Here is a 16,458-nt window from a genome sequence, read left to right as displayed (position 1 = left end):
ACATCTGGATTATTTTGTTCAGACAAATTCAGTATTAATTTCGAGGTACCTTTCTATACGTTTTAAAACACTTTTCTTGATAAAGACTTAGTCATTAATGGCTTAAGTGTTTGGTGCCAGTCATTTCTGTTTCCACAGAAAACGCCTGGCTCTACAGAAAGCCGACTCTGTCGGACTTCCTATTGTCCAGAAGGTGAGGGCTGTTCGTTTTGTTTATTACTACTTCTGCTGATATGTTTGTATCTGTAACTATACAACGTATCTTTGTCTTTCTTCCCTTTTGCAAAATGAAAGTACCTTTTTCGTGTTGCTTTCTTTCTTCTGATTACCAGCTGAATGAAGTGAGAGATCAGCTTTCATTTTTTTCCTGAAATAACAGTAAGTCTTAAAAAAAAAAATCAAGTACAAGTCTACAAGAAGGTTACAAAAAAAAAAAAAAAAAAAAAAAAAAGTAGTATCTATCCCTTATCTTTGGTGTTCTAAAACAGGGAGTACACTAAGTAGGGAGTGGGTTGCTGGAAGTGTTGCAAGGCCTAGTGTTACACACCAAGCCTTTCCTATTTCAATGCCCATTATAATTAATATGTTACAAGTTTCTTGTTTATATGCAGTGCAGTGAATGACTTAAACCTGATCTGGAGCTCTTCTTGACCCAGTCACCCTTACTTAGCAGCTCAAACAAACTATTAGTAGGTTAAGAAAAAAGAAAACAGTAATTAAAAGTTGCATCGTTAATCTGTGTCCCCATTGTGTTACAGCAGTTTTTCACTAAACCTGGGACTGTGAAGGGACAAAGAAGATGATTAGTCAAATCCTTTTTAAGGTTATGCGATTTTTTTTCCCCCCAGGCAAAAGTGGAAAGACCATGGCAATAGAAAATAAGTGGTCAAGGCAGTGTCTTCTCCCTTCAAAAGACCCAACTGCTGATGAGGTAGAAATTGCATGGTGCGGTCTCCTAGTCTTCCTCTGCAGATTCTTGTGAGGACGTTTCTTCAGTCTCTTCCTAGAACATATAAAAAGGAAAAATAAATACATGGTGAGCATGGGTCTTAGGCTGTCACCTCCTTCTCTCACACAGCTGACAGTTGCATCCTGAGCTAACAAAACGCTCTTTACAGCTCCTATGACATCTCAAGAAGCCACCTTGGGAAGGATAAGAAGGTCCCCCGATCCCAATCACACCGCCGTGGTTTGCTGGGCTCTCCTCCTACCCCAGGGGGTGCCAAGAAAAAGAAAGCCCTGTCGTGTTCTGTCACGGGCCTTTCCAGAAACTGGAAAGCATTTTGAGAGGGTATCCAATGCCAAGTGGGTGCTCTGGAAAGCCTTCTCCTCCCCCTCAGCTCTGCCCTGGTGCTGCCCTCACGTTTGCCTTCAGCAGGCCTGACTGAACGCAGCGCTCTTACGCTGCTTATTTAACCAATGCGCTGGGCCTTTCAGGACACAGGCAGTAAACCGGGGGCAATAAACATTTCTGATAAAAGGGGCTGCGAGTGAAAGGTTGTTTTTTATCAAATCCTGCACATCATCACCTAAGCCAGCACGTGAAAAAGATCTAGGAAGAATAGGAATTTACCCCCTCAGCCAACTGAGACCTTTTAAGAATGACCAGCTTAAAACAGCTTATAACAGTCTTCATACTTTAATAGATTTGATTTTCCACATGGCTTCATTTTGTCTGGGTGGCTAACTGACACAATTTATAACTCTCTTCCTTTCCCAGGCCACTACAGTACACCATTCAGCAGAGCATGCCTTCAAGCTTGTCTGCATTATATGGCCAAACTTCCATTCATTAGTGTTTGAAACACCTCAGCTGTGAAGGGCTCCTAAATGCTACCATGTGTGACACTGCTGCAGAAGAGCGGCATCAAGAAAAAACACACAGCTTTAATCATAGGCCACTGCTCACTGCAATCCCCTTTCAAAAGGCTTCAGCCCCCCCACAAGAAAAGACTGAAAAAAAAGCTGTAAATCCAGGGAATAAACATAAGTATAAATGAATGGATGACAGCTTAAAAAATATAACCATAGCGGCATCAAGCCATGAGATTTCACACTGGTTTTGTTTAGTCTGCTTTGGGTTATGTGGGAAATGTGAAAAGCATGAAGCAAACGCTCCCCCCTTTGCCTTCAGACCCCTGTCCCCCGCTAAAGCCAGGCCCCAGCCGGTTAAGCCAGGAGGTTTATACCTCTTGACTAGGAAGCGGGCCATGACCCCGGGATATTCTCTCGAGCACCAGGCACAAAGAAAGATGTAGCATGATCAAAGCCGTGGACAGAGGAAAGAGAGCAAAGTCAAGTGTCAGCTGCCCTCTGACCTTGACTTTTCAATTAATATTTAAATTCCAGAAGACACCAATCTATCATGCAGATAAACAGTTTCTTCCTCACAACAAGTCATTTCCACTCGTAGCATGGTTGTATTTGGAGTGCTGCTGTGAAAACGATCCCTGACTCACAAAGCCATTAAGTGAATTTTGCTCCGTCCCTCGCAGCACTGGGGGACGGGTGCTCACACTCCGTCTAATCCTGTTATCATGTAGTGCCTTTTCCCCGCTTATCTTCCTCACAGAATGGGACTGTGTCTGTTACATCTCAGACGAGAAGAAAAATGGTATCTACATGCACCTAATTAAGAGCTAATTTGGACTATGTGTGCGGAGACGGAGCAAAATATGTTGGTTTGTGTCTTGGAAATTCAGAGGTGAGGATGACCATCCAAAACAACAACTTTGCCTCCAAGTATTTCAGTTAAAAAATACAACTGTGGGTTCCATGCTCTTAACGTAACATTATGACATGTTATAACATTTGGTTAATGGCATTTGATGATGATCACATGCCTAACTCCTTACAGCCCCAAACCTGGGACACCCCTGGTTGTCCCAAAAGACCACAGCACACATTTGGGCAGCTCACTTTGATTTACACCTGGCTTGTCAGGATAGCACTGCCACCTGATTGACTCACTTTTCAAGAACATGGACTACACAGTGTTACATGGACAGGGGACAGGAAAGTGTGTAGAAGGACATATTTCTGAGCCCAGCCAGAGAACTATTTTTAGTTAGAGAGTTTAGTTGCCCACTCCAGTGATTTTTACTGTGAATCTCACAGCATTTTTTCCTTGTAGCCTCTGCTGCTGTGACCAAGAAAATGAGTGAGAAGCTCAGCCTTCATCTATCTATATATACATACATATTAATTTAATAAAGGATACGTATCTGCAAATGTGCACTTGTAGTAACTGGAAGTATGAGAAACCAAAAAGCAAGCTAAAACCACCACAATATTTAAATAATAAACTGATTATCAATAATACTTGAGACTGGCAGCTCTGCCTTTCAAATTCACATCAGTCTTGGGAAAGACTTTTCTCATGAAAAAAAAAAAAAAAGCTGGCAAAGAGATCAGATTGTTGTGCAGCAAAAAGAAAACTTTTCTTCATTAAGTTCATTCCTTGCAAAAGCCTAAGATAGCTCAGTTACAGACGGGTGGTTTTAAGCCAACCTATCATGTAAGTCCCTTGTCAAGACACAGATGGAGACATGATTGCTGCTCTGAAGTGCTTACAATTCAAACAAAGGGATAATACAAATCAGACATATATGCATGGAAGGACCCAAAGGAAGGAGTGAGTTGAGGTTCTGAAAGAGAAAATGCAGATGTGTGACAAGAACAGAGCCGGATTTTTTGCACTGGTTAAAAAAAAAAAAAAAAAAAAGTTTACAAATATCAGAAGGTTGTGCAGCTGTGATCCTCAGCCCAGCCTTTGCGTGTGCAGCACCCACACCCACCTCTCCCCAAAAGACAGAGGGGGGAAGGTGCTTTGGAAACTCTTTGTACCCCTTACAAGTCGCAGACCAGCTCTGCACTGGGGCAGTGCAGCCAGGGACCCCCTGGCATGCTCTGCGTGGGACATCAGGGCTTCAAGCATCTCAAGGGAAGGATGCTCCACCGTTACGGGGCACCCTCTGGGGACTCACAAGTCCTCGCAGCCCCAATGTTGGTGGCATTGCCATGTATCATAGTCAAAGGAGGAACTTGGGCTGGAGTGAAATACTTTCTAACTCCAGATGTGCTTCCGATCAAGCTGAAGAGAAGGGCAAAAACTGAGGAGCAAAGCACAGTCATTAGAGCAGACGTTAGAAATCCAAGTCACTCAGTCACAGCATGATAGCCATGCAGAGCATAAATTCAGAAACACCACCCCAGGAAGCGCTGGGGCAGGCAGCAGAGGTTTCACATTACAGGCAGCCTTAATTCAGGTTGTTCTCACTTTTTAGGTGCGTTCACTGCAGTTGTGGAGACAGAATGGTGACATGTGTTAATTGAGCGTAAACGTTCCTCGACCCAGTTTTGCCTTGAACAGCTACTCCCCTGGTTGCTTTCTGCTGCAGCAAGCTGGCGAGGGGCTGGGGTAGCAGGCTGCGAAGGGAAACCTGAGAATGCTTCAAACTGACCAGATGGGGTTCGGCTAGCAGGGAAGCCATGGCCAGAGCTTAAGGGGAACGGGACAAGCACAATGGGATGGCTAAACACTCTGATGTGTAACTCCCAGCCTCTAAGAGTGGCCAGTTTGGGGTGAGCTCCCCACGCACCCGTGTGCCCCACATACACATATTCGCTGCAGCTGACTGACACAGCACACTGCAGAGGCAGTTTTACTTGGCACGTCCTGCCCCTGGCACGTTTACCTTGAGCTGCTGCAGGTCACAGCATGATATTGTAGGACAGACTGCAATCCAGCCCCATGAATTGCTACAACTACCCTACCAAGCAGGGAGTGATGGGGAGCTGCTGCCTCTCCCTCTAAAAAAGAGCACTGGGAAGTCTTTCTTCAAAACTCGTATGTGCACAAATGTTTATAAGGTCTTTTCTTGAGGGGCACCATTGGCACATGGCTGGAAGATGCGCTCACTGGACTGGGACCTGCCCATGATGCACCCTCACCTCTCCCTGATGTAGGGTCCCAGCAGGAGAGGAAGGACCCAGATGCCTGAAGATGGGAGCCTGACACCATTTTAGATGTCCTGTGTATCTTGTTTGGCACCCAGCAGCCAAACCAGAAGACTGCTGGACTCCAGGACACATAAAAAGGCACAGGACAGCAGTGTTGAGAGAACTGGACACATTAACCCTCTCCAGAGCCATGATGCTGTGTTTCTGCCTTCAAAGGCTCTCCACTGGGAAAAAAGAAGCAAATGGGTAAATAGCAGGGATATGTGAAGTGATAACTAGGAGCACATACACCTCATTCATAAAGCTCAGTGGCAGCACCATCCATAGAGCCTTTCCATGTCAGTTATCTCTTGTTCCCAAGGGACTTCCTTCCCATGTCATCCTGTGCAGGTGACACAGCGGATCTACCTCTGAGCTGAGGCCTCCATTTGGTGACCCACGTTTGGCTGGATTGTGTTATTTTACTGGCAACACAAGCAGTGAGCAGCATCCTGGTGCCCTCAAGAACAGGCAGGCTTAGCTCAGGCATTGCACATCCTTGTGCCTCTCTTTTTTAGTGGACCCCCTGAAGGTGGTCACAGCAAAAGCTGATGATGAGACAATTGTTCCTGTTTGACAACAGCATCCCCCCACCTGCAGAAGAGCAAGTGTTTTGTATTTTTATAAAGATGTTTATTCTCTTCTAATTCCCTGGGACGTAACTCCTTTACAGCTACTTCAAGGTTAATCGTCTGCCTCCAGAAACTCAGTGGCAATTCAGTTGGCAATTCATTTTTTTTTCACCTTCTGCTCATGAATCTCTGAATGGTAGATTTAAAAAACTAGAACCAATTTTGTGAGATGAACTGGAGGATCACAGTAATGGTACATATGGAGCCTCTGAATTTGTTGGAGCTTTTATTTTATAACAAAGTATTTGCTATTGGCACAGATTTTGCTGGCTGCTTTCTAAGCCCGAGAGGGTATGCTTGAATAGATATGTCAAAAAGAACTGCTGACAAGAGCAACTTGCAGACTGTGGACCATTGTCTGCTAACTTGTCTGAAATCCCCTGGCATGCAAGCTAATATTTTCAGAGGAGTCCCCGAAGCCAGTGCCTCCTATTGCAGTTGCAGAGGCCCGGGCTGTGCCCAGCCAAGACACAGTGTCATCCTGACTGCTCCATGGCCAACAAACTCCTTTAGAAAATCCCACAGCACTAACAGGCACTCAGAGTCAGTTTGCTTTGTGTGAAGCTTAGGGTGGGATCTTTTGCTTCAAGCTGCTTCGCCCTCCGCAAAGCGTGCTGGCAAGAGCTGGAGCTCCTGCTCCGAGAGGCCATCAGTCACCACGCAGCCCTGCTGAGCCCATGACAGCAGTCACTCAGCAGTAAAGCAAAGCTAAATTCAATAATCTGGATCCAGAACTCAAATTGTTACAGGTATTTACTGCACACATCACAATAAAAGGATTTATTAGGGCAGAAGAGACCACCATCACCACATATGAGTCAACCAGCCAGCAAGCAAGCAATTTCTGTGTACTGTCACTGCTATCATGCAAGGGAGAGATCAGCTTCTCTAGCCTGGTGGTTAAAAACACAGTTGAAAACTCTGACACACTGGTTCTGCATTTGACACAACACAGACATTGACTACAGCATGGGACAGCTCTGAGGATAGCAAGCAGGCAGGTCCCGCCAAGGAAGCAAAACTCTTGGTATTTTGATGACATTAAAGATAAAGAGAGAGACAAATGGAGAGGTGACAGCTGATGGGGCAGTTCGGGGATGACATTTAAGGGCTGGAAAAAAACATTTTTGCTTTCAACACCTAAGTCACTGGGGACTTAGCCTCTGATGGTCCACCTTGTCACCTGTTGGCCTTCAAAAGGCTGCAGACAACCACAGTGGGAATCCAATGTTGGAATACTAACAAGTAGGCTTAGTGAGCTGCTGCTTAACCTTCCTAATGCCTGTCTGCAAACTGGTGGGCATATGCAGAGCTGCCTAACACTCTTGGGAGCAGTCTAAGAGCTGGCAAGCATCTTAAAGCTCATTTCAACTTGGAGATGTCCTCAAAGGTTGCCTCACAGTCAGGAAGGCAATGCACATCAGAGAGCAAGAATAATGCTCCTCTGTGATTGTGCATGTATGCAATAGTACTGGTTTGGAAACTCACATGCAGGCTTGTTTTGAAATCCCCATGCTCTCTGATTTGAACCAGATACTTCAAGCTGGGTTTTCTACCTCCTATGAAGATGCCTACCCACCCAGCTGCTGTATATGGAGGATGTATCTTTTGTCTGTTGAAGTCACTCCACTTTTACATAAATCACCAAATATTGTGAGGGATGGAAATGCAGCAGAGAAAACAAAGCAAAATACTGATGCTGTTCTGCAGGTGATCAGCCTGTGGCTTTTCAAATGCACAGACTTACTAAGTAAATGGAAGGTGTCCTCTCCCTTCACTGCTGGAACAATCCTGCTTTACTAGCAAGAAGGCTGCTCATGGGGATTACTGGATAATCCACATCCCCAGCTGCTGGAGGAAGTGTACTCTAGCTGGGGCAGCTGGAATGAAGTTGCTGGGGCTGCCCTGGGACTCAGATGCTGTCAAGCTGAGAATCACTACCAACAACATATTCCAGACCAGCAGCAGTGGCAGAGGTCAGAGAGAGCTACCATCCTTGCGCACCCACAAACCGCTCCTACAGATAACTTTCCTCTGCTGGTAGAAGTGTCTTTCAAGATTTGGCCAAGTTTTGGTCCTTAAGTCACAGGTTTGGGTAACAGAAGGGGACCAGGACAGCGCTTAGGAGCATCCCTTCAGGACAGGACATTCTTCTCTATGTTGTAACAGCCTTCTTTCCTTTAGATTAAGGGGAATACAAAAATATTTCTCTATCTCCTAGCTTATCTGCCACTAGGAGAACTGTTTGATATAATGGAGTGACAATGACTCTCTCTGGTTACCTTGAGAGAAAGGGTTTATCTGACACAGAATTTGGAATCCAGGAGGGCTCACACTGAGAACTTCCAGAGACAGGAATTACACTAGTCTGCGTTTAGATACCCTGAAAAATACCTACTTTAGGCTCTGCCTCTCAATATCTTCTACAGATGGGCATAAATGAACACCCGTTTCAGGTGCCCAGCTTTGCCATGGATTTTACAGCAGCCCTGATGTTAACTCAGCAGTGAGGTTTCTGCAAGGCAGCAGGTCGCTCAGTGCTAAAGCCGGCACTGTTGAAGCCTTTTGAAATTGAGACTCAGCTGTCTAAATTACGTCAGGCCAGATTTCTTAAACGCGTTTTGGCATCTGAGTACAGCAAATGCCTTTTTGACCTACGCAGGTCAAAACACTTTGAAAAAATCTGTTCCCCATGTGATTAAAAGGAGAGTGAAAATCTCCAGCAAAATCTCAGTACTGGTCAGAAGAATTTTGCAGGAAGCACCATTTAAAGCCTGCAAAGCAGAGACCTCAGGCAAAAATGGTGCTTGAAGCAGTCATGGGTGCTGTTCTAACACTGACAGAGACATATTTTGTCTTGGAGAGCTTCAGCCCCACAAGATGTAAACAGTTCCGGTGGGAAGGAAATAAAATATTACAGAAAGAAGGCAGCGATGCCGTTAGAAACATATACAACTGAGCTGGACCAACCCCAACTCTTGAGAAGCTGCTCTTACAAACCTCTTGTGGAGGCTGTAAACTGGAGGAGTGGTAAACTGCACTGCATTCACACAGGACACCACGCTCCAGAGCCAAAAAGCCAGACTAGAGCATAAGGCAAGAAGAGGCTATAATAATACCCTCTAATTACTAATACGTATGTCAACAATTACATGAAAGAGAAAAAAAAATCCTTAGGCTTTTAGAATCCAATAAAACCCTGTGGGCCACTGCATAAGGTCTTCTTTTGCTGACAGTGGATATTGAAAAGCTCAGAAGGATAATGGAGCCCATGTAGGCAAACCTGAATAACCCTGCCTTCCTTTGGCAGCTTTGATAACTGTGTATATAGCATTGATAACCGTGTATATTTTGTGTTTGGTGATAGAGGAAGAACTACAGTGAAGGTCTGGCTCCTGGCATGGAGAAGACGTAGGGAGACGGACACCAGGACAGGCTTTGAAATGAGGGTCAAACCCACATTGCTTACTTTTTGCTCCCCACTCTTATTTTACAACATGAAAAGGAGAATAAAGTAAGGCCTGCTAGATTTCTATTTTTTTTTCTATTCTATTTCTATTTTTTTTCTATTCTATTTTTTTTTCCCCTCAAAATGACTGCTTGTTACAGACAGGAAGCAACTGCCAGAAGTTATTCACCTCCAATCCTTTATCACTTAAAAAAGCATTACGGCTCCATTTACAGAGCCACTGGCAACTGCGGTTTGGGACCAGCTATCTATCCGTAATGATAAATAATAAAATAAAACGTCTTCCTTTTGAGTCCCAGCTGAGAGATTTTGCCAAGTGATCAAACTTGTCTGAGCCTTGGAGCAGCAGCTTTGAAGTAATAAGAAAGAGATTGAAAACCTGCAGCCAAGAGCCGCACACACCTCATTAGGGCCCAGCTATGCGGGAAGGCCAGGCAGCAGCTTCCCGGTCAAGCCTGCCTGCCCACTGGAGAGGGGCTGTGGGAGGGTAAGATAAAAGGGCCTTTCAAAGGGGAAGTGCGCCGGTGACATTTTTACGAGCACCGGGCCCGAAGGCTCCCGAACGAGCAGCTCGCGGCCATGCACATAACCCGTAACCCGTAACCCGCCCCGTGCCGGGGCCCGTGGGGAGCGGGGCCTGCAAGGAGCTGTGCTGGAGGAGGCCACGGTGGCCACCGCGCTTTCTGAAGCTCCCCTGGTCTTCCCTGCACGTCTTTTCCGATTGTGAAGGAAGGAGTTCAACATAGGCGGCTCTACCTTCCCCAAGCTGTGCTCCGAAAAGCCCCCCAAATGAGAAACATATTTCAGAAAGATAGATAGCGAGGCTGGGCCCTCTCATTTGGTTCAGCAGAGTTCATGTGAGACTTTGCGGTATAATTCAGCTAAATGATTTTTTTTTTCTTAAAAAAAAAAAAAAGAAAAGAAAAAACACTAAAGCTTAACAGACTTGTAAAATGCTTTTAAAAATGTCTGAAGAGTTTAATCATAGATCTTACCACACAGACACTGGTGAGGCTGTGTGCTGGCAGTAAAGCAGAGTATTTAACTTTGAGAGCTGAAGTTCTGGGTTTAATTTTCGGTTTCAGACTAAACAGCAGGTCTGCAGCGAAAGGCACGGCGACGACTCCTGAGCAAAATGGGGTAATGGGAATGCTTTTCTTGCAAACTTTACTGATTGTGTAACCATGGAGCACCTCTTTGTGCAGGCAAGGAGTGCAAAATCAGAGAGCTTTCTGTTGGTTTTAATAAACTCCCCCCCATCCCTTCTCCTTTTTACTGCAAAGAATTCTGCTGCTATTTTATTATGTAATGCTGCAGGCTAAAAATATATCCCTAATTTAAGCCATCTTGCCAATAAATCTACAAATACCAGGTAATCCAAAAAGGGTAGTTATGGTCTAATGACATACTCTTCTTGTCATCTTAATATGTTCAACTCCTAAAGGATTTAGTGCGATGCGTTTAAAGATTTTTCAACTTCTTGAATATCTCCACACAATCTGGTGTGAAGGGCAATAAAGTACGGCCCTCTTCAGCATGGAGCAGGAACCCAACTTTTCAAGTTCCATCTGTGCTGTGACTCGGGTTACCACAGGGTGAAGCTTTTTCTTTCTCTAAGCAAGATAGTTTGATTTAAATGGAGTGGGCCTGTCCAACTTAATAGATAGTGATTATTTCCTTTTGATTATAGAGCCTTTTATGGGAGTTTCTTTTCCAATTGAACACATCTATATTCTATAATCAAATCAGAAAAGGTTCCTGCTGGAAATGTGTGTTCAAAACACATTTTCTTTTAGGAGTGAGACAGATTTACTGCAATTTATACCTCAATGTTAATCTATTCTCCTCTTCCTAAACATAAAAAATACTAATATAAATTACAGTTAATACCCCACCATATAACACAGTTCTCAGGAGGCTATTAAAGTGATGGGCGAGCCGCCTAACATATTGTAACTGTCTCTCTGCTATTCTGATTTCAGTTTCCAGATTTTGCCTGAAAATAAGCGTGATTATCAGGGAAAGGGTTGGGGGGAAGCCATTCACTACCCTGAATCTGATATCTCCCTGGTCCTAGAGCTCACATGTCCCATCTTTCCAGACTCAAGTCTGGTTTCAATGGAGCTCTCATTTTTCTTCCCACTAATCCTGCCGTGAGATCAACCATTGGTAACTCTGTGAGAAATTAAATACCAGGATGTGGGAAATCTGAGATCTGAATTCGGGCAGAATGTGGGTGATTCTTTTTTTATTATTATTTTTTTTTCTCTCCTTCTCTTTTCCCATGGTTGTTGTGTGGCAAATAGCTCTCCAAACCTGAGATCAGAGATCAGCCCTTAACAACATGACTACATCAACAGATCAGAGGTAATGCACAAAGTACATTGGCAATATCATATCCCTTTTTAATACATGCAACAGTCATTCCTAAAGAGAGATTTTGGCCAACATTTTTTGAAAACATTCTGGAATTTCCAGAAATGCCTTACAGCAAGATCAGCAGCAGAACTTCATCAGGGTGATGCTCAACATCTGGTGGAGCAGACTTCATAAAGAATTTAACATTTGTGGCATTGAACGATCCTAATGAAACAGGATCCATGAGACAGTTTGCTATGGTGGTGTGAGTGCTACAATGCCCAACAGTTAGGCAGTCATTTTGAATGGCATATTTCCAGCCTCTGTGAGAAAAGCACATTTATTTATTTAGGTCCTATAAGGAGGCACTTGAGACACTTATAAATATTGGACTGCCCAAAGGCGGAGGTGGGTCCTTTATGCACTATTTGGCAATGTGCTGATGTCTGAAAAACACCTACATATTCCTGTAGCCTTCAACATTTAAGTACTTAAGAGCACGTCTCACTGCATAGTCTACTAAGAGGCTGTGATGGTTCCCAAATTTTACTCTGTCCATAAGTGGTTTTAGAGTGTCTTTTGTGATTTTATTGTGACTTGCACAAATTCTTTGCCTGAGATTTCCTCTGTGAGTTTCCATGGGAGGAGGTGTGCTCATAGGTCCAGCTTGTCCGTCCCAGCCTTAATGTTTGGCACAGGTGTCACAAGCTGACGGGCTTGCCCAGGGAGGCCAGATGTCCACCCAGGGTAGCATGGCAGCACTGATTTCAAGGAACTAAATTCACTGAATTCCACAAATGCCCCGTAGTGACTGACAGAGTAGCTGTGAAATACTCCTTATTCTTCTATTCTAAGACTGTTATTTTGGGCAACAAGGGGACCTTATAAAATTCCCCCAGTGCCATGGAAACCCCAGAATAAAATAAAATATTGGCTTCTTATTGCTTCCTTCCAGAACATGTTTAAAGATGTATATCAGTTAATGAGGGCTGAGCATACTGCTATTTTCCCTAGCCAAATCTTTTTTAATACTGCTGGTATGCACATACTGTAACTGACTATTCTAGCAAATTATTTAACAGATGACAAATGTATTTTCTTTGGTCTTAACTTCCATTCTCATTATGTCTCTTATTCAACCTCCATTACAGCATATCCATTCTTAACATATAATTTGCAACAAAATTTATATGGTTCTGAACAAGCAAAGATGCAGCAATTCCTAGAAGTGGATTGTAGTTGTGTTGTTTAAGATCATATCACATAACCCTGAGGACAATCTGAGTTAGAGAGGGCTTACATCCCATGTTTTTCAGTGTAGTAGATGAGCTGGGTTACAGCCCTTGGACACTTATTAATATTTATGCCAAGAATTAGAGCATTTTTCAGTGACTTCAGCTAGGTGTGGAGGAACAGCAATAATGCTTGATTGTGAAAGGTGCAGAGCCTTTATGAGAGGCTCCGTAACCAAGTTCTTAGTGAAAAGGGTGCTTTCTTTCTGCACAGCCTTCTGACATGCCTCATCTTGGCTAATTAGCATTTTGATTATTTTTATTGCCAGAAGTCCAAAGGCTGATTGTTCTGGTAGTTTCAACTTTCTGGATATCATTCTGGAAACATCCTAAAATAATCCAGATTTTCAGGGGGTGGCCCAATACTTCCTAGAATCCTGTATGCCTGTGAAGTTGGATGCCCAAGTATTAGCAGTACAGAGTCTTGTTACTTTTGGAAACCTCGGCCAAAATACATAGTACATGTATGTAAAAGTAGCACTGTTTAATTTACTCTTGACTGACATTCTGTAAACACTGTTCCCTGCCCAGCCATCTTTCTCAGTGGTGTTTCCCAGGCACACGTCACAGCCCCGTCTCTTCTGGCTATTGTTAGTGAGATTTTGGTTCGTGTCAAATCAGAGCCAGGTTTTGAACTGGAGGGGGTGTCTCTCAGCAGCTTCCGTGGTCACAGCCTTGGGGTCAAACACAAAGCCTGCCTGTCCACAGCCATCACCTGCCCATGGCGGGCTTCTTCCCCAAGCTGCAAAGGGAGAACCAGGAGGTGGGCAGAGTGCAAGGACATGAAAAGGTTTTAGCTCACCCCTTCAGCCCCCCAGCCATCAGTTGCAGAGCCAGTCCCGAGTGCCATGCATGGAGCTGCTCAATGGTTGTAGTTCCAGGATGTTTCTGTGTCCTTTCCTCTGCAGGGAGCATTTTAGGCGCAGGCCTTGCTCAGCACCCCGGGAAAGAGCAGCAACCTGATAGCATGTCTGTATCAAATTGGCAAATGTGTGACCAGTGCTGCATTCAGATGGTGGCTTCCTGTGCTAGGGCTTGTGTCAAGGACATTAAGTGTAGCATATTTAAATAGTTAAAATAACCTTTTTTGCCATGTGACTGTTTGGAGCTGAAGACTCCTCCCAGGCTGGACTATGCAGTGACACTCCTGCTCCAACTGCCTCAGAAGCTGGCCGACAAAGCCAGGACATCTCCTGAGCTGCATGTTGCAGCACATAAGACTCCGAATCCCCCAGCTAGTCTCCAGAAAACCATGAAGCAAAAATATCTTCCATGATCTGATTCCGTTTTAGTCACATCAAATCATGAAAGTATGCATGCTCGTAATTCCCTCATGTAAGAAGCATCTTGGTTTTAACAGAGGGGGGATCAAGGCACAGCAAGACTTGCCTGAAAATAAGCTTGCACACTGCAGTGCTCAGCACTAACAGATTCAAAGGAAGCATAAAGCTTCCCCATCACGGGTGACTGGGACACTTCTGCTCCTCAGTCAGCATATGGGGACAAAGCGACAGGCACTCAGCCTGCTTTGTGTACAATGGGCACGCCAAGCAAGGGGATGCATAATTCAGCACTAAGGCAGGTTCTGCTGTGAAGTTGGGGCTTATCCAAACTATTTTCCTCCTGCGCTGTGAGAATCAGGTTGCTCCTGCTCCCCAGCAAAACTCATTCCACTCCCACCACCACCCCCCAAATCCTGGCTGCTGGCAGAGGGCACAGAGGGCTTCAAAGTCCCCAGAAACCTGAGACAAGAGCCTGGGGAAGGTAGTGCCTTGCACCAGTGCAGCTGCTGGGCAGGCACAGCTGTGAGCTTGTCCATCGGTCTTGCAATGCAGCTAAGGTGTCCACTGGCTCCAAGAGAGAGACTGGGAAAGCAGTGAGCTGGGGATTTGGTGCTCCTCTCTGTGAACAGCCAAATTCTGCTTGCAGGGAAATAGGGCAGCCTGGATATATAGGTAAATTTAGACCAAAAAACTTGAGGGTTGTATTACCAAGGTTATTTGAGTATCTACCAACTCACTGTTAAGTGAAGTAGTAGTTTCTAATGAACAATTACATGTTTAACTACCTTAGTAAAACCCATCTGTCTGTTCCCTTTGCATTCTCTATGAAATGGTGGAAATGCTGGGGGAGCTCTCTTTGTATTTTTTTATGACATAATGGGGTTCAGCTGAAGAAAATAAATAAGTATTTGAGTATTTTGCTGGGAGCAAAAGCAATTTTTATGAAAGCGTTTTTCATAAAATTGGTGTTCAGTAGATGACTCTGGCCCGGTATTTACTCTGTGGGACTATACTTACTGGCAGTGTTTGCCATCCTGACACGGAGAGGCCATTGTGTGCCTACCACCATCAATAAAAGAAACCATAAAAATATGAAAAAAGATTGCCTCATTGAGCAGCAACCTACATCTTCAGATCACCGTATTTCTGACTTACTCTTTTAAAGTAACCGAATATCTGAATATACGCCTGTACTAAAAATATTTTTTTCTTTTCTTCACTTCCTTCCCATCACATATTTTTTTTCCACTCCTTTGTTTCATTTATTTAAATCCAAATTTCTGGAAGCAGCAATCTCAAAAATGTTACTCTATCACAGTTATGTAATAAATAAGAATCATAAACCCTTAAACTTTGGAAATTTGATTCTTAAAATGATTTGGGTATTTAGGTCTCACTGATTTATATTATTCAGATTCTATTCAGAAGTTATGTCATATAAATAACAAAATATTTGCTATCTGAAATGCCCGACTTCCTATTCTAGACCTCATTCTTTAGCACAGCATTCCACAGAACTGGTAACTGCACCTTCTTTATTTTTCCCCACATATTTTTGTATTTGTTTCAAAAAACTGTGCTTTTTTTTTTTTTTTTTTAAATTTTAGACAAACCGTTCAGACTCCCCGTCACAATAAACCAACCATAAAAGAAGACTGAGAATGTCTTCCTCTGGAAACCACATCATGCAGTTGCCACCATTCTACCCTGAAAGGAGAAAGAAAGTAAGACCTTAAAGACTGTCAACCTCCTTGAGACCCTATCTACTGTATTTACGTGGAAAGTAAGAGGCTTTCCTGATTCCCTTAAAATCAAATTTGGACCACTTCCAGAGGAATGGTAACGTCCTTCCTGCAGTACAGGTACCTGCCTAATTCCTTCATGATTCTAGCTCTAATCCACAAATTTCATATTATTCTTATTTATTTATTTGCATCTTATGCTAAGCAATCCTTAGAGGTTGCTCGGAACAACAGAAATGGCCACAGTAAAGGCTAGTTTTCAAACCCAAGCCCTTTCTTCATAAGACATTTTCGTCCATTTGTTAAAACAATCTCCTCAAATCAGAACAATGTTACAAGAACACTCAGAATCAAAATCTGGAAGGTTTTTCCAAAGCAAAACCCAAAATTAAATCCTATTTTGATTTAAAAAAAAAACCTCAAGCGATCATAATAATGTGAAGCTTTGGAAAAACTAACCTTCCAAGGACACCTATGGGGAAAAAGGTCAATAAAAACAGGTTATTTCATCGTGAAGCTATTTATGCAAATAAAACCCTGGCCAGCGCCAGTAAGCATTGCCCCCTGTCCGTCAGTGGTGGGAGGCAGGGCACTGAGCTGGGGGGCCCCACAGCAGGTCCAGGGTTTACCCGCACTGGGAAAACCTTGGGCAGCTCCTCTGGGACCATGGCCCACATGGGG

At 43.9% G+C, this 16,458-nt stretch overlaps 1 protein-coding gene across 1 annotated transcript in view; it reads right to left on the bottom strand.

The window, feature by feature from the left end:
* Positions 1-496: 496 nt before the first annotated feature.
* The window catches only part of HMGA2 (high mobility group AT-hook 2), a 111,089-nt gene continuing 95,127 nt past the window's right edge, over positions 497-16,458 (bottom strand). Inside the window, exon 5 of the mRNA XM_032205032.1 lies at positions 497-1,003. Coding sequence (XP_032060923.1) covers positions 956-1,003 — 48 coding nt within the window. The 3' untranslated portion in view covers positions 497-955. The remainder of the gene's footprint in view (positions 1,004-16,458) is intronic.

This window comes from Aythya fuligula, chromosome 1 (assembly GCF_009819795.1).
Source record: "Aythya fuligula isolate bAytFul2 chromosome 1, bAytFul2.pri, whole genome shotgun sequence".
NCBI classification, from domain to species: domain Eukaryota; kingdom Metazoa; phylum Chordata; class Aves; order Anseriformes; family Anatidae; genus Aythya; species Aythya fuligula.
This window is presented reverse-complemented; position numbering and strand designations above follow the sequence as displayed.